Source organism: Monodon monoceros, unplaced genomic scaffold, assembly GCF_005190385.1.
Source record: "Monodon monoceros isolate NGI ecotype Baffin Bay Population unplaced genomic scaffold, NGI_Narwhal_1 Super_Scaffold_17, whole genome shotgun sequence".
Taxonomy (NCBI): Eukaryota; Metazoa; Chordata; class Mammalia; order Artiodactyla; family Monodontidae; genus Monodon; species Monodon monoceros.
The window spans coordinates 21,633,976-21,652,631 of NW_021703773.1; the positions used below are offsets into that span (position 1 = coordinate 21,633,976).

The following is an 18,656-nucleotide window of genomic DNA, read 5'->3' on the forward strand; positions in this document are numbered from 1 at the left end:
AGGGGGGAGGGAGGGAGGGAGGAAGGTAGAGTGAGTCATGAACAAGATAAGTTGAGCCTATGGGGAGGGGGAAGTCATGCTCTTTGAGGTACTAGCTCTGCTTCCGCTGTGTCAGCATCTAATCCTTGGACAGTCTAAGTAGTATGTCTACTTAGAGTAGTCCAAGTCTACTGAGCAAACAGCAGGTACGCGATAATTACTGAATTAAATTCTCTGGCCCACATTAGTGAGATAATTCAGGGAAGCCTAGTGAAAGTTAGGCTATAGATCTAGTGAGATTTAATAGCAAGTCAAAAAGATTTTTAAAAGTCTATCTTCTGGGCTTCCCTGGTGGCTCAGTGGTTGAGAGTCCGCCTGCCGATGCAGGGGACACGGGTTCGTGCTCCGGTCCAGGAAGATCCCATATGCCGCGGAGCGGCTGGGCCCGTGAGCCATGGCTGCTGAGCCTGCGCGTCCGGAGCCTGTGCTCCGCAACGGGAGAGGCCACAACAGTGAGAGGCCCGCGTACCACAAAAACAAAACAAACAAAACAAACAAAACAGTCAATCTTCTGTCAGTTTTCTAGGCAATGTAACTTCAGGAGAAAACCTTTTAAGGGTGTCTGGTATAGCTGCCAGTTCTCTCCTAACTTCATATTTAACACCATGTATTTTCATCTGAAAAACCTCAGACATTTTTTTCTGTACATGTAACTGAAATTATCAGTTTTTAGAAATTTAATTTTTAAAATATCTTTTTAAACTTTAATTTGATCAAAATATATTCTCTTTTAAACTTTAATATTTGTAATTACACTTATTTGTCCCCATTTCTAGACATATAATATTGTACCCGCCACAATCCCCTTTCCAATCATCCTTAATACTAGTTTCACATGAATGTCCTTCATTCTTTTATAAGGTTGACTGGTATCCCTAAATTTGGTTAACTGGTTTGTCCATGAGCGAGCCTGAGTGTACTCATCCCCAATGCACCTTCTCTAGTTTATATCTAAAAGAAACAAAGTTTCCTGATACCTACTTTAGGTAACAGAGAGCAGATCCTTGCTTCCTATCCTGGAACTAGCTCCACTTAGCTGGCTAGTTTCATGTGACCTGAAAATTCCTACTTAATCAATGTTTAGATCCCATCCATTTAACTAAAACATGGATGTATTTATTAAGTCTTCAAGTAAAAATTCATGAAGAAAAAATTCAAATGCAACATGTAGACAAGGATAGATAAATTTGCTAGGAATGATTATTTTCCTTTTAGAACATAATGAATTGCTTCCCATGGTAATTATATATCCTAACTTAATCCTTACCTTCTTTCAGAGCCTTGTCCATGTTATGAGAAATGACTACCCTTCTAGACTGAACTGACTCGTGTGAGTTTCCACACACAGGACTCTGAAATGGAAGAAGAAGAAGAAAAAATGCATATTACTGAATGAATAAATCATACATAAAAATAAAACCAAAGGTATGAAAAACCATTTAAACAGGCACTAAAATACTGCTTAACAGATTATAAAGTTCTTCTGGAAAAGTAAATAAATGCTTAAGGTTAAGAAATTTTTGAAAAAGAAGAATTAAGGAAGGGTTTTCCCTACCAGATATCAAAACAGTATGATATCAGTATAGGAATAAACAAATCAACAGAATGGTAGAAAGTACAAAAACACCTATATATAGATACATATCTATATATGAGAATTAAGAGCATAATGAGAAAGAATTTGAAATCTGTGAGGAAAACAGACGACTCAATGAGTGGTGTTGGGACAATTTGATATTCATGTGGCAAAAAAGATTAGAGTCTTATCTCACACTTCATATAAAAATAACTCCAAAGTGATTAAAACGCTAAATATGTTTTTTAACTAAAAAAGCATTTAAAGGAAACAAGGGAGACGCTGTGTTGAATCCTGGGATGGAGAAGATTTCTCTAAAATAAGACACAAAATATAAGAGTTATTTTAAACGCACTACCTTCACTCAGCAATTCCACTCCTAGGGATCTAGCCAGCATAAAATACCTCCACGTTGCAAAAAAGTATATATACCAAGAATTTCACTGCTATGTTGATTGTAAGGGCAAAAAACTGGAAATAGCCCAAGTGTATATCAATAGCCAAAGAGTTAAATTATGGTATGCTCATATTTTACAATATAATGCAACCCTTAAAAGGAATGAATTAGGGATACATATGCCTTCATGGAAAGTTTTCCATGATGGAAAATGCTTGGAAGCATATATGCTAAACTATTAAAAGTGGTTTCCTTTAATAGGCAGAGGCATAGGATTTTAACTTCTTCCTCCACATATGTCTGTGTAACAGTAAATTTTAAGTTTTTAATTATAAAAAGATACTAGCGGGCAAAAAAAAAGAAACAAAAACAGAGAGAGGCAATGTATCAGATTTAAATCCCACTATCTGGCTAATAAGATGACATTAAAGAGGAAAACTTTTAATTGATCACATATGAAAGTGATCAAAAGCATGTATAATGTAATTGGGCCACTTATTGGTTTCAGAGCAATAAAAAAAAGTTACTAGTAGTGGAACGTAGAGCACTTCTTTAGGCATGTGAAATATTACAAGTGCTTTACTAGCACCACCACAGTCACTCAGGAGATCTAAATGGCTCATGTTAGCATCACCTTCATCCAGTAAATGAGCATGAGGAAATCCCTTTGTTCTTGGGCAGGCCACCCCAACACAGCTGCAATCAACACCATGGCCCTGGACCACCTGACCATGAGCAGAGAATTTCTAGTCCTTGGCTTAGTTTCACACTACCCATGGGTCAAATGCCAAGAGTATCAACCATTTTTGTGATCACTGTTATTAAAAAACAAAAGCCATAGTCTTTTTCAATAAATTTACTTATTTATTTATTTTTGGCTGCATTGGGTCTTCGTTGCTGCGCGCGGGCTTTCTCTAGTTGCAGTGAGCGGGGGCTACTCTTCATTGCGGTGCGAGGGCTTCTCATTGTGGTGGCTTCTCTTGTTGTGAAGCACGGCCTCTAGGCACACGGGCTTCAGTAGTGGTGGCACATGGGCTCAGTAGTTGTGGTTCGGGGGCTCTAGAGCGCAGGCTCAGTAGTTGTAGCGCACGGGCTTAGTTGCTCCGCAGCATGTGGGATCTTCCCGGACCAGGGCTCCAACTTCTGTCCCCTGCACTGGCAGGTGGATTCTTAACCACTGTGCCACCAGGGAAGTCCCAAATGCCATAGTCTTGAGATTCCTTAGCTGAAACACTTTTAAAAGCCTCAAGAATCCCTTCATGCTACAAATTAACATGTAACATTCAACACTCTCCCAAGGAATCATTTAAAAAAAAAACCTTAATCATACATAATCCTATAGACAAAAGCCACTTTATTCCTAAAAGAAATACACTCTCATGCGTTTAAAACCATTTTCTAGTCTCTTGAGTAGCTTGTTATAAAATTAAGGGGTCAGTACATTTTACTGCAATTTAAAAAATTTTAGTTTGTGAAAGAAAAAAGTTAAAGAGATGAGAAGAATTTTTAAATTCTAGTGCTTTTTAGAACATCAGGCAGATATTTCAACAACTTATGAACTGGGGACAAAATTTTAATTGAGTTAATACTTTTAGAGCGCTATACTGATAAATAACTTTAATCACAACTTCTCAAGTCTTCGGCAGTCTGTTATAGCTTCCCAAATATAGGTATGGCAGTTTTCATGCACAGTACTAACCGGATGATGAAACCACAGCCAAACAACACTTAATTGAGAAGTTCCTGAATTTGGGTTCTTAAAATGGAAACTGTCTTTAAGGGCTGGGGGAGAAGCAGGTGTGAATACGACAGCACATGCATATCTAAGCATATTGTGAGCTCCTGTGTCTATCGTTACAACTTCCTTCAAAACAGTTTCTTACTTTTTATCTTTTCTTTCTCTCCCTAGTTATGGCTTTACTAATTATTGCCATCTGTCTGCATATTTCTTTTCTCTCTCTGCTTCATACTTAGGTGTAATACCTACAATAAACATGTTTGTCACTACTCACTGTACCTGAATTAGACCTTTACTCTCTTTAATTTAAAAAGCTTATATGAGAATAACGTTTTCTATGTTGGCTCTTTACCTAAAAGCGCTATTATTTTTTCCATCTCATTTTCCAAACTGATTTTGGATTTCCCTGCACCCCATCCCCCAGGGGGTCACTGGCCCTTAATAGAAAGAAAAAACAGTTCTTCAGCCCTGTCCCATCCTCACAGCCTGATGGCGAGTCTCTAAGTAAGGAGAACAGGAAGATAAAAGAAAGCATCCCGGGCCCAAAGTAACTGGGTAACCATGCATGGAAATTCCTTTTTTAAGGATTTAATATTTATGGAGCCAGAATCTCCTCGTGACTAAACTACTACATGAGTGTAGATTAGTCACTACATACTCCTTTTCTTTCAGATCACAGAGATGGAATTCATTAATTAATCATTATCCCGAGGTGGAGAAAGAGAGAAAGAAGGGGAGGAAGGGAAAGAAGGGGAGAAGGCCGGCACTAAAACAGAGGCACATGTGCATTCCTGTGGCCCAGAGGGCAGTGGAGCAAAACCTGTCTTCATTCTCCTTCCATTTATAGGTTTGAAAAAAGGAACTCCACATGACAGAGACTTCCCCAAAAGATGTGTTACAGCAAATGCTAACCTCCCTCCCTGCACTGCGCAGGTCCCTCCCATCCCTCAGGGAAAGCCTGCCTCTTCCTGACAACCACTTTCCTAAGAATGCGGGTTTTAGGAAAGGTGAGAGAAAAATGTGCATCCTTCTCCCTCTGTCACAAAGGGTAAGTGACAGAAGTCTTCACTACTCGATCCAGAACTGAGGACTTTGCGTGCAGTCTGAGCAGTCCACCCTCATCTGATGTTTGGCCTCCATATCCCAATATTAAGACAGATGGGAGTTTGGTGAACCAGAACCCCTGCCATGTAAAAAAAATACACCTTATTTTTTACTTAATTAAAATAAATGAAACCTGTCTTCATTTTAAGATGTAAACCTAGCTTAGAACCAACTTGTCAAGATCACTTTTAATCACTCAGTGAGTACCCTGGGGAGAGAAAGTGAGCAGCCTCAACATATAATTGCTCATTTTTAAAAGGTTTTCCGGGCTTCCCTGGTGGCGCAGTGGTTAAGAATCCACCTGCCAATGCAGGGGACATGGGTTCAAGCCCTGGTCCAGGAAGATTCCACATGCGCGGAGCAACTAAGCCCGTGTGCCACAACTACTGAGCCTGAGCTCTAGAGCCTGCCAGGCACAACTACTGAGCCCGTGAGCCACAACTACTGAATCTAGCGTGCCTAGAGCCCATGGTCCACAACAAGAGAAGCCCATGCACCACCGCTCGCCACAACTAGAGAAAGCCCGCGCACAGCAATGAAGACCCAACACAGCCAAAAACTAACTAACTAAATAAATAAAAACCAAAGAAAACGTTTTCCAAAGACAGGGCAACCTCAAAGCTCTTCTCTGATATATGATTCTCAGTAACAAGGAATACATGCCATATCAACAAACCCTTTCCTGAGCACATATCAGCTTTCTGTTTACTCCTGAATGTCAGCTGTTAGTCTACAGCCACGATACACTCAAACTGTCTTTGTGTCAGAGTAAAGACACCCTCTCCTGAGGGAACAACATTCGGAGAGAATCCACGTGGAGAGACCTGGGTACTCTGACACCATTAGCAACTAGACAACCAGGAATGATCTGGAATCCAGCTGAGACATACACCTCATTTTCCATTGTTTACAAGGATGACATTGCTTACTGTGTTCCTTGCTGTGGGAGCAGAGTTGGGGCTAGAACAGCCAGTCCATGACTGGTAATTCCTTTCATGCCTATTACCTGAGCTACTCAAATAAACAAGTGTTTCTCTCCTTTGCTATACACTTCTACAATAATAAAAAAAATTATTTATTTTGGTTTATTTTAAAAGGAAAAGCAATTGAAGGAGTGATGGGTATAATTTCCTGTAAAGCTACTGAAAGAGTGACTTATGTTAGGAAAACAAACACAAACCCCCAATCATCATTATCCACGTGGAGTTGTCACGTGGCCGAGTGTTTCCAAGTATTTTCAGCATCTGACAGTCTACCGGGATCTCATGACTAATATTCTCATTCTTAAACTATGTTATTCTCAAAACCATGGCTCCTTTCAAACCAACCATATTCTGCCTCCTCCTCAAAAAATAATTTAATCAAAACCAAAGAAACAAAGGACCCACACATATCCCTTCTGAGGAAGATAGGAAGACCCTGACGAAAGGCTGTGACGTGAATGACAGCAGTCATGTCAGAATGGAAGCCGAGTGGCCACCGTGAGGAATTATGAGGGCTCCCAAGTCCAACAGGACTTCTTACTAATGGTAGGTCCTTGTCCCAGCCACTCCCTCTCTAGCTGAAGTGGGCTTATAACACCTCAGAGAATTAAAGGAAATAATAGCAGGGGTCCAAAAAAGAAACAAGACAGCAAGAGCCTGGCAGGAAAATAAACGAGTTAAGGGGGTTGCTCGAGGTCCCAACTGTTTCCAACAAAAAACGGAAATCAAGAATTTTATATCATATCTCCAAGTAATTCATTTTATTCCAAACACTGTGGGCTTACACTGTTTGGGCCAAATCCTGAGCCACATTGGAACGCTGGGCATCTGGTCTGTAATTGCTGGCTCATGGAAAAAAATTAGCAGTATTCCTGGCACATATAGCAAAGTACAGCTATTATCACTAATAAAGATCAAAATGTCATCAACTTGCAACAAGTTGAGGCTAATCAGCTGGTTGGTTTAACAGCTGATGTCTTGGTTTTCTGAAGGTAAAGGTATAGTGGAAACAAAAGCAAGAGAGAAGGGCTGAAACTTAAGTCACCAAAATTGAGACACTACATAATAGAACACAGTGTTCCCAAAGCATTTTTGCTTTTGAGGCTGTACTTTCCAGAGAGCAAAGTGTCCATGTCCTGGAGATGTTCTATTGCGTATGTGCCTCTACACTTTCTATCACTGGTGAAGTTTTTAAGTATTCAAACAAAACCTGGTTTGATCAGAATCAGTTTCCTGGATTGTGCTTTATAATGTTTAACCATGGATTGGTTCAAGATGGCGGAGTAGAAGTACGTGCGCTCACTCCCTCTTGCGAGAGCACCAGAACCACAACTGCTGAACAGTCATTGACAGGAAGACACTGGAACTCAACAAAAAAGATACCCCACATCCAAAGACAAAGGAGAAGACCTAATGAGACGGTAGGAGGGGTGCAATCACGATCAAATCAAATCCCATAACCACTGGGTGGGTGACTCACAAACTGGAAAACACTTATACCACAGAAGTCCACCCACTGGCGTGAAGGTTCTGAGCCCCACGTCAGGCTTCCCAATCTGGGGGATCTGGCAATAGGAGGAGGAATTCCCAGAGAATCAGACATGGAAGGCTAGCAGGATTTGATTGCAGGACTTCAACAGGACTGGGGGAAACAGAGACTCCACTCTTGGAGGGCACACACAAAGTAGTGTGCACATCAGGACCCATGAGGAAGGAGCAGTGACCCCACAGCAGACTGAGCCAGACCTACCTGCTAGTGTTGGAGGGTCTCCCGCAGAGGCGGGGGGTGGCTGTGGCTCACCGTGGGGACAAGGACACTGGTAGCAGAAGCTCTGGGAAGTACTCCTTGGCGTGAGCCCTCCCAGAGTCCAACATTAGACCCACCAAAGAGCACATAGGCTCCAGTGCTGGGTCGCCTCAGGCCAAACAACCAACAGGGAGGGAACTCAGCCCCACCCATCAGCAGACAAACAGATTAAAGTTTTACTGAGCTCTGTCCACCAGAGCAACACCCAGCTCTACCCACCACCAGTCCCTCCCATCAGGAAACTTGCACAAGCCTCTTAGATAGCCTCATCCACCAGAGGGCAGACAGCAGAAGCAAGAAGAACTACAATCCTGCAGCCTGTGGAATGAAAACCACATTCATAGAAAGATAGACAAAATAAAAAGGCAGAGGACTATGTACCAGATGAAGGAACAAGATAAAACCCCAGAAAAACAACTAAATGAAGTGGAGATAGGCAACCTTCTAGAAAAAGAATTCAGAATAATGATAGTGAAGATGATCCAGGACCTCAGAAAAAGAATGGACGCAAAGATTGAGAAGATGCAAGAAATGTTTAACAAAGACCTAGAAGAATTAAAGAACAAACAAACAGATGAACAATACAATAACTGAAATGAAAAATACACTAGAAGGAATCAATAGCAGAATAACTGAGGCAGAAGAACAGATAAGTGACCTGGAAGACAGAATGGTGGAAATCACTGCTGTGGAACAGAATAGAGAAAAAAGAATTAAAAGAAATGAAGACAGCCTAAGAGACCTCTGGGACAACATTAAACACACCAACATTCTCACTAGAGGGGTCCCAGAGGGAGAAGAGACAGAGAAAGGGCCTGAGAAAATATTTGAAGAGATTATAGTCAAAAACTTCCCTAACATGGGAAAGGAAATAGCCACCCAGGTCTGGGAAGCACAGAGAGTCCCAGGCAGTATAAACTCAAGGAGAAACATGCCGAGACACACAGTAAGCAAACTGACAAAAATTAAGACAAAGAAAAATTATTAAAAGCAACAAGGGAAAAATGACAAATAACATACAAGGGAATCCCCATAAGGTTAACAGCTGATTTCTCAGCAGAAACTCTACAAGCCAGAAGGGAGTGACATGATATATTTAAAGAGATGAAAGGGAAGAAACTACAACCAACAATACTCTACCCGGCAAGGATCTCATTCAGATTCGATGGAGAAATCAAAAGCTTTACAGACAAGCAAAAGCTAAGAGAATTCAGCACCACCAAACCAGCTCTACAACAAATGCTAAAGGAACTTCTCTAAGAGGGAAACACAAGAGGAGAAAAGGACCTACAAAAACAAACCGGAAACAATTCAGAAAATGGTAACAGGAACATATATCGATAATTACCTTAAATGTGAATGGATTAAATGCTCCAACCAAAAGACACAGGCTCACTGAATGGATACAAAAACAAGACCAGTATATACGCTGTCTACAAGAAACCCACTTCAGACCTAGGGACACATACAGACTGAAAGTGAGGGGATGGAAAAAGATATTCCATACAAGTGGAAATCAAAAGGAAGCTGGAGTAGCAATACTCATATCAGATAAAATAGACTTTAAAATAAAGAATGTTACAAGAGACAAGGATGGACACTACATAATGATCAAGGGATCAATCCAAGAAGAAGATATAACAATTATAAATATATATGCACCCAACACAGGAGCACCTCAATACATAAGGCAAATGCTAACAGCTATAAAACAGGAAATCGACAGCAACACAAAAATAGTGGGGGACTTTAACACCCCACTTATACCAATGGACGGATCATCTAGACAGAAAATTAATAAGGAAACACAAGCTTTAAATGACACAACAGACCACATAGATTTAATTGATATTTATAGGACATTCCATCCCAAAACAGCAGATTACACTTTCTTCTCAAGTGCACATGGAACATTCTCCAGGATAGATCCCATCTTGGGACACAAATCAAGCCTTGGTAAATTTAAGAAAATTGAAATCATATAATGTTTAACCATGAGTTAAAAAAGGTCTTGTTCTCCTTATCGCTAAAAGAAATTTGTCAAACATATACTGAGAGGTTATCATTTAGGGAGACTGTATTGACAGAAAGTAGTGGTTTTGTGTGTTTTTACCCCTCTTAATTAAGAATAATTTCTGTTTTAGATATTAGGAGAAGCTATTCTTTGAAATTCAAACCTACAAATGTTCTTATATGGTTTTTCTAGATTCCAAAGATGCTTCAATTTCTTTTAAAAATACTATTTCTAATGATATCAAGTGTAGAGACACATTCTATGTTATAGATGCAATTCAGAATTAAATCAACTGATAACACCATTATCCAGAGATAACCACTATTGATATTTTGGTCTATTTCCTCCTAGTTAGCGACTCCAATCCTTACTATTACTTACTTTGGACAACGTACTTTTCTGTACCTCATGTCCTCATCTGTAAAACAAAGATAACAGCAGTACCTACCTCTTAAGGTTGATACAAGCATTAACTGAGTTAACACACATGCAGCACTTAAACAATGCCTGACAACACATTATTAATTATAAAAATTACTATTGGTGCTTTTTTATTTTCATACACTTTTTTTTTTTTTTTGCGTTACGCAGGCCTCTCACTGCTGCGGCCTCTCCCGTTGTGGAGCACGGGCTCGGGACGCGCAGGCTCAGCGGCCATGGCTCTCGGGCCTAGCCTTTCCGCGGCATGTGGGATCCTCCCGGACCGGGGCATGAACCCGTGTCCCCTGCATCGGCAGGCGGACTCTCAACCACTGCGCCACCAGGGAAGCCCTTATTTTCATACACTTTTGAAGAAATTAGGATCACTGTACTCACACAGTTCTGCACCTGGTTTTTCACGCTCAATATTATATCATGAGCATCTTTTATGTAATAAAAGATTTGGAATATATTATTTTGAATGACTTATACTGTAATTTAACTATAACTACTGCGTATTTACTTCGGCCTCACCATTTTTTCCCATTTTAAATGAAAAACATATTCCTTTCCATGCTATAGATCTAAGTGTAGTACCACCAAAAATGTTCTAAAAAATACTACAAGGGTCTGTGAACCATACAGTGGATTTGGACTCTGACTGCAAAGGACTGTGCGCCTCGAGAATGTTGATGTGCTTCAAGCAGAGTCTTCTATCAGCCAACGAGAAACTGAAGGGACAACAGGGCGTGGGGGGTAGGGGACACTGAAGCACCAACTATGCAAAGCTGAACAGGAAAAGTCCCTTTCCAGACTCTTCAACCAACACTAACCTACGTGCCTTGAAAGCCCAACACTGCAGGGTATTTATTTCCAGGTGGGGAGATGAGTGATGGCCACACGGGCAGGTCAGCGATACTTACACAGTAAAGTAAACCACTTTGGCCTCCAGAAGCATAAATCTCTATCATGATTTTACCTAAAATGAACTCGGCAAGAGATCAATGGTAGATTAGATTATCAGTAGTTTCTGTAGCTTATTACTCCAGTTATCGAAGTATTGTTGTGTTCAGGCTAAAGGCCAACCCTGCCTGCATGCGGATGTAGGAATCAAGGTTCTGTTTCCAATTCTACAATGAAAGATAATCAGGATAGATCCTGAGACTAGATCCTGTGACTGGGCATGAAATCAGCTAGATGTTTTCTCTGAACAAACCGGAAACTCAAATGTGCTTCAGGGTGGAGCATAACCCCATTATTATTACTATGGCAAAAGCATATGACATCACACGATAGTGGCAAGAGCACTTAATCGAGACCCAGGTAAAAGTAGGCGATAGTTGATTCTTTGCCATTTTCTTGCTGCTTATAATGAACATGTCCATTTCTCTGAGATTCAGTTTAAATAATGTCTGCCCTATTTATACTAAAGGATTATTGTGCACCTCAAGAAGGATAATGCACGTAAAAGGGTCTTTTTACATTACAAAACAGTATTCAAATATAGATCATTATGGTGCCAAAAGTCTTAGTCCAAATTTTTTACGATGTTAATCAAAGAGTGATTATAGTTATATTACACGTGATTAGTATTATGACCTATCATACTTTCAGATTTGACTAGTATCACAAGCAGATTCCTTTAATAATGTTTCTTGGTGATTAATCTGCTTTCTAAGAGAAAAATGATTATTAATGCAAATGCAAAATCTCTATTAACTGATCAATAGAGGTATTTCTTGAGATAGGCTAATATACTAAGGATTGTTTTTCCATTCAGTTGGAAGAATTAGACTCGTGGGAAGAAAATATGTGCTTCATTTCTAATGTCAAGGACTCAAGTCTGAAGATCCTTAGAAAACACACTCCACTTGATTACAAGGGAAATTTAAGTATATTTCAAACCAGACACAGATTTGGAAACTGAAATTATAACATGCACTTGAAAGGATACAGGCAGCAGCAGTTTGTCTAAACTGGCAAATATAGAACAGAGACTAGGGCTGGGGGAGAAGAATGAAGAAAAAGCACATTGGCTTAGGAAAGATCACTGAAAACTGGCATTAGGTTTTTGCATTCCTGCAAAGGTCTGTAGGAATAAAAATTCTGTAGCCATTTTATCACTGGCTTCCATTGTAATTCTGAGCTCATAAGGGAAATCAGAGGTTTCCAAGATATGAATCACATTTCCATCAACTCATTCAATCATCTCATACATACTAAGGACTCTGTGCGTCTGCCACTTAGTTGGGTACCAGAGACAAAGGTAAATACATGACATTCTCTGTGCTCAAGGGGCTTAATCTATCCTTGATGGAACAGAAGCTCATAATTGAGTAACTAATGAGCTCTAACAATGGGGCAGGCTCTGCTTAGGAATTCTAACATTCTTCCCATTCTGGTATCTCCTCTACATTCCACACTCCGGTCCAGGTCACAGGAGAATAGCTACTCAAATATACAACCAATCCATGAGATCATTTCATAAGAATTTTGACGTTCATACGTACTGAAGTAAGTTACAAAAATTATTCTCATTTCATAGGAGTTCACACTGAAACCACTGAATATAAATGTAGAAGAGTGGTTGCCCCTGCTTCAAAGCTATCATGTAACCCAACAACTCAATGAGTCACACAGAACTGCTTTTTTTCACAGAGATCTTTAGTAATGAAAGCAATCACTTTTTTTTTAAACTCTGTTACTGTCCTGGATACCGTAATACCATTCTTATTAAATCTGTTGACTGGCTTTTAAATGAAAACTGGTGATAAGACATTTAGGACCTGGTTGGAAAAATATCACATTGGTAATTTGATTCCAATTCCAGCGGGATTTCTATTTTCATAGTTCCCTTGAAGCGAAAAGCTGAGCTCCGGGCAGTGGCCCGGATAACACACATGTACAAGATATTGAGGTGCGTGAGATGGATTACTGCCATAAAACTACTAGTTGCAAAAACACCGAAAATACAATTCAAACAGGCCGATTTTTACATCCCTCCTAACTGGAGAGTAAAAATCATCTGCCCCAGCCTAGGTCTAGATCGTAAAAATTCTTTCTTCTGTTTCTATCTAAAATAAATGTGTTCAAATTCAAAGAATAAAACCTTCCCTTATGAGAAACATGGTATTAAAGACAAGCCTTAGTGTGGCAGCCACTCTACCTCTGAGCAGAGAGAATGCAGCAACGCTGACTCTCACGTGTGGGTCCGTCAGACACAGACACCGCACGCGGTTCCGAGTCTCCTCGGCCCTTGCTGACATCCGGAGGCCCCCATCTGCCGCCTGAAAATACACTAACTCATTTTCAAGAATCACTTGGGGAATCTGTTCTAATGCAGATTTCTAGATCCTATTCCTCCCTCCCCCCACAAAGATTCTTAATTCAGAAAGTTTATAAGGTGTGTCTTTGACATACAGCATTTTTTAGCAAGAATTCCTAAGTTATTTGTAAATCCTTAGACCCCATCTTGAGAAACATCACTAAGTGGTCGTGACAACAAAAGATTATGACCCCTGAAAAAAGCTGAGAAGTTTTATTCTTTGGAAGATTTATTTTAATACAGGAGTAGAGCAATCATTTTACATAAATTGGGGCAGTCACAAAGGATTCACCGAAGCTCTTTCCACCTGTCTTAAAAATTACCTCAACACGCCATCCTCCTCACTGAGGGCAATTAATTTGCCTCTCAGTTACCAAGACAGTCGAGGCAACCCAGTTTGAAACATCTCAGCTCCCTGCCGGCTGCCTGCGAGCTTCTCTCTCTGCTCCCACTTTTACCTCTTTCCCATTAGTCTCAAGCCTAAACCCTCCACCAGTGCTCTGGTCCCGTCGGCCTGGGCGCTGCTCTAGCAAGCATCCTGTCTCTGGGATTTCCCTCTCTACTTTTCAAGCTTCCTCTTTAACCCAAAGATGTGATTAAATCTCTCCTCAACAACAAAAATTCCCAAAGCACAAGCACCACACGCACCTGTGAACACCGCCCTCTCTCCTTCTCGTCCAAGCTCCCAGGGGGCACCGTGCACCCCGCCTCAGCCTCCCCACCTGTCCCCGACCCCTCACCTGAGAGGATAAATACCACATCTGCCCCACGTCCACCCTGCCCTCCCCAGACACCACCCGCACAGGTGTCCAGGGCCAAATGCAAGGACACTTCCCTGCCCTCTTTCTGGACTCCCCCCACCTCACCCAGCACCTCTGGCCACTGGGTCCCTGTTGCTCTCTTGGCTTCTCTGGGTTTCTCTCTCCTATGCACCGTCCTTCTCCCTCCTCTGCCTGCCCTTCAGCTTGCTGCTTCTCAACCACGGCAGGCCACCCTCGGCAGTCTCATGGACCTGTAGCTTTAACTACACGTGCACACTGACCCCCACCAGACCTGTTCCCCCCATGTCTCCCTCTAATGGCAGAGCTGCAATCCTACGTGCAGGCTGAACATAACCACAGGCATCTCAAAATCCGCATGGTCAAAACTTACCTCCTCACCTTCCACCATCCCAAACCTGCCCACGTGGACCATGTCCATTCAGCCACCCAAGTCAGAAACCTGGAATTCACCTGACTTTTCCCTCTCCTCCCTTCACAAATGTTTACTGGGCAGAACTGAAGAGCATGGTAGAGTTGACCGGATGGAAGAGTTTGAACTAGGTCTTTAACAACAAGAACTGAATGTGCAGAAATGGGGGCAGAGGCCTTCCCAGGGGCCCATGGGTGCAACACGTACACCCCATAAAGGTAAATTCAGGAACAGCGAGAAGCTTGGTTAAAGTGAGGAGTAAATGAAGGTGTGAAAGGCTAAAAAGAGAGCATCTTCCTATCCTGAAAACCTTGGCTATGAAGTGAAACATTCATTGTTTTGACTCCACTGCTTCCTTCCTCCTTAAAGGACTGGCTAGGCCAGTCACAGCATCATGGTCCCCTCCCGCAGCCAACAATTCCATACAGGCGGGTACCCGCCCAAACCTTGCCAAATAGACACCAAGGGAACACTGCCACTTCATTTCTAAGAATACTTTCCTTGTTCCAAAAGGGCCTTTCCCCATCTAGATCTCATCCTGTGTGGCTATGGTGCCTGAAATGCCTGCAGCCATCTAGCCACTAGCCAGGGCATCAGGCGCACCCACGGGGAGGGCAGAGCTAAGAAGGATACAGAGAGATGGTGCTGAGGCTGGATATTCCCACGTGGAGCCTGCCCTACTACTCCTGGGCCTGTCCTACCTCTGGGTTATGTATCATTTCTTAAGGTAATAAAATTCCTTGTTGCTTAAAAAAAAAAAAAGTAGGGATACAGGTATAAGTCATGTTTAGAAAACACTGGGTTAAAAAACAGCTAAACAGGTTCATTTACTAGGATTTCTCACAATGTTAGCATAGCAATACACAGTGTAAAGCTTCAAGAACTTGTTTTCTCAAATTTATGTGACCCACCCCCACCCCCGCAAGCCTCTCATCCTGCCTCTTCTGTTTTTGCAGTATACCTAAAAGCATCTCTGAAATTAAGTGTTTATGGATCATAGTGTAGAAAACTGATTTTCCCTAGAACAGATGAAAAGAATGTATGACTGACTGTTATGATACAGTATAGTGACAGCAGAGTAGCACAGAAAAAGTGCCATGGGACCCCAGAGGCTTCACTGCCGTTCTACGAGGTTCTCACTCAGAATGGCAGATGGGTCTCACGTTATATCTCAACTCTAGTAAAATTTTAGTGGCTGCCTGGAATGCTATGTTGAAAAGGATTCTGAGGCTTCATCCAGACTCAGGGGGGGGAAAAAAAAAAAGCTGCCTTACTTGATTAGCAACGACTGCCATGAGCACAGAAAGGGCAGCTGTGACATCATTCTGAGACCTCTAACGTGACACTAATTCCTAAACAGATCCTAGAACCAGCCCAAAGATTCCCAAGTTTTTTAAAACGTGAATCAGGTTTTAAATTAGACCAAACTAATGTTTAATAAATAAAATGGTTAACTACAGAGGCTCCAAAATAAGAAAGACCTGGGTTTATTTTAGTTCTTCCACTTGCTCCAGGCACATGATTTAGCCTCTCTAAACCTCAGTTTTCCCATCTGTAAAATGAGATTAACAGTCCCTACCTCACGTGGAAGATATAAAAATTTAACTGGGTAATGCATATATGCACCTGCATACAGTAAATGCAATAAATATTAAGTTTAGCTATAGCAATTACTAAGGCATTCACTTTATGACATTCACATTATGACTCTTGTAGTGCGTTTATTGGTCCACTGTATTCACAGCCATGGGTTAGAGTAAAATGAATCAAACTGAGGCCATAGAAACCATTTTCCTGAACCCATAAACAATGTCAATTTATAGGCTATCATAAGCAAATGGCAAAGACGATTGCAAAGCACTGTTCAAACTAAGTGTTACCTGTCTTGAAGAAGGCATAGAGTATATAAATCTAACTACTGAGTGATTATTCTCTGCAAAAGACAGATCTCATACATATTTCTTCCAATCTCTCCACAGAGAAGGCCAAGACACAATGACCAAACCAACAGCTATGAGCCTCCCTAACACCTAGAATGAGTCCCCCACACTCTCAGGGGCACGGGGCTTTCAGTGCTAGAACCAAGGCAGTTCTGAGCAAACCAGGACAACTGGTCACCCTACAAACAAACGAGCAGGTGAAGTCCCAACAGTTGGCTCTGAGTCTGGCTGTGCTGCTCAGAACTGAAACAGAATGAGTTCATGAAATACTATTTTCCCTTAAAAGAAATCAGGGCTCTTTGTGGAGAAATGGCTAATTCCAGGTGTGAGCAGAAAATGCTCAAAATGAACCTGAAATATCTTATTATACCAGATAGCAAGAAAACTCTCAGACTTAGTAGGGTCATATCAAAAGGACTCAGGAGCCAACTTGAAAAGGTTCCCACTGGGCAGAGATGGGACTGCCTAAGCTTCAAAAAAGATAATAATTACAATTAATTGAAACCCATCAAATACATTCAAATCCATGAGTTCACAATATTTTTTTAAACACATAACTAATTGGTCACCTTCAGAGGATGATGGGGAACCAACTCATTATCTTGGAAAACTGATAATGGGAAAGAATCTAGCATTTATCCTGCTTTTCTATAGGAACTGTACCACTGTGCAACCAAATAGTAGATGATGGAAAAATGTCTCTTTTAAAAAAATATTCAAACCAATAAATAAGACAAATGACAGAATTAAAACATCCTTATTTGTCACCCCCCAAAAATTAATAGATCCAGGTATTGAGGATCAACAGCTACTAACATCACAAAAAGAAAGACAACCAGATATTATGTGCCTCCCGATGAAAGGTCACACCACCACCTACAGTCCTGCCAAAGGAGTCAAACACAAGTCTGATCAGGTCTCTGGGTCCAGTGTCAATTTGCAGGACATACAAAGGAGGAAGGAACAAGCTGAGCTGTATCATTCATATGCAGCCAGCAAAATCCAGACTATAGGACACTACAGGACAACTGCTCCAGGTTCTTCAATAGATAACCCATAGGGAAAAGAAAAGGATACTGGGAAGACTTAATTTTTTCAAATGGGCAAGACTAAACCATAATGTCCACGGATGCATGGTTGACTGATAAAACTGTAACAACACGCAAGGACGTGATTATTATAGAGTCAAGATGGCGTTACTTAGGTGGAAGGGAAGGGAATGCCATTGGGGTGGAGATACAGGGGGGCTTCTGGGGCTTCTGGAAGTTACAAGGGTATTGTCTTTATAATCACTCATCCAACTATATGTTTATTTTGTGTAATTTTTCTGAAGCTGCATCTTTATTCTTATAAAAAAGTTTTTTTTAAAAAGGTGAAAGTGTAACATCTACCATTTAACACCTTCTAATTCAAAGCACTTTTACAAATACTAGTATTTATATTTTCAAATACTATCACATTGTTCCAAACAACCTCTTAAGGTATTTACTATCTCCACTTTTCAGATAAGGAGACTGGGGCTTAGGAATCTTAAGTAAATCACCCACTGTCACAGGGTTATTAAAGCAGAGCCAGATTCAAATTCAAGTAACTGGCTGACTCCAGAACCATTCTCTTAATGCCTATGCTCTACTGATCCCCAGGGATCAGTCACTCAAGACATATTTATTGCTTACCTACTTAATCATGCTAGATGTTAAAGACACAGTGGGGAGTTTCTGCCTTCATGGAGTTCAAGGGTTAATGAGAAAGATGGACAAGGAAACGTCCAAGTATAAAATCACAACTGTGCTAAGTACAATGAAGAAAAGGTCTACGGTGCCACAAGAATATATGAGCCTCTCTGCAAAAGTGATGGCTGAGCACTGAGGAGAAGTTAGCCAGGTAAGGGCGCAGCGGGGCTCCAGGCAGAGCAAGCGATGTTCAAAGTTGCCATCCAAAGAGTAAGGTTGGCACTTTGAGGGCTGAGGATAGAGCATGAGAAGTGAAGGTAATTATGACAGGAGACCAGGCTGGAGAGCTGGCAAGAACAGGAAGCTGACGGCTCTTAATTAAACATGCTGCAGAAGAGGGACTGGACTGGGTGTGTATTTTTTTTTTTTTTTTTTTTTTTTTTTTTTTT

The 18,656-nt window shown here is 41.1% G+C and overlaps 1 protein-coding gene across 6 annotated transcripts in view; it reads right to left on the minus strand.

The window, feature by feature from the left end:
* The window catches only part of SNX25 (sorting nexin 25), a 110,280-nt gene that overhangs the window by 82,837 nt on the left and 8,787 nt on the right, over positions 1 to 18,656 (minus strand). For all 6 annotated transcript variants that reach the window (XR_003794144.1, XR_003794142.1, XR_003794145.1 and 3 more), the window contains exon 2: positions 1,307 to 1,391. Coding sequence is in view for 1 of the 6 variants with exons in the window: in XM_029226225.1 (XP_029082058.1) it covers positions 1,307 to 1,391 (85 nt within the window). In the remaining 5 variants the exon portion in view is untranslated. The remainder of the gene's footprint in view (positions 1 to 1,306; positions 1,392 to 18,656) is intronic.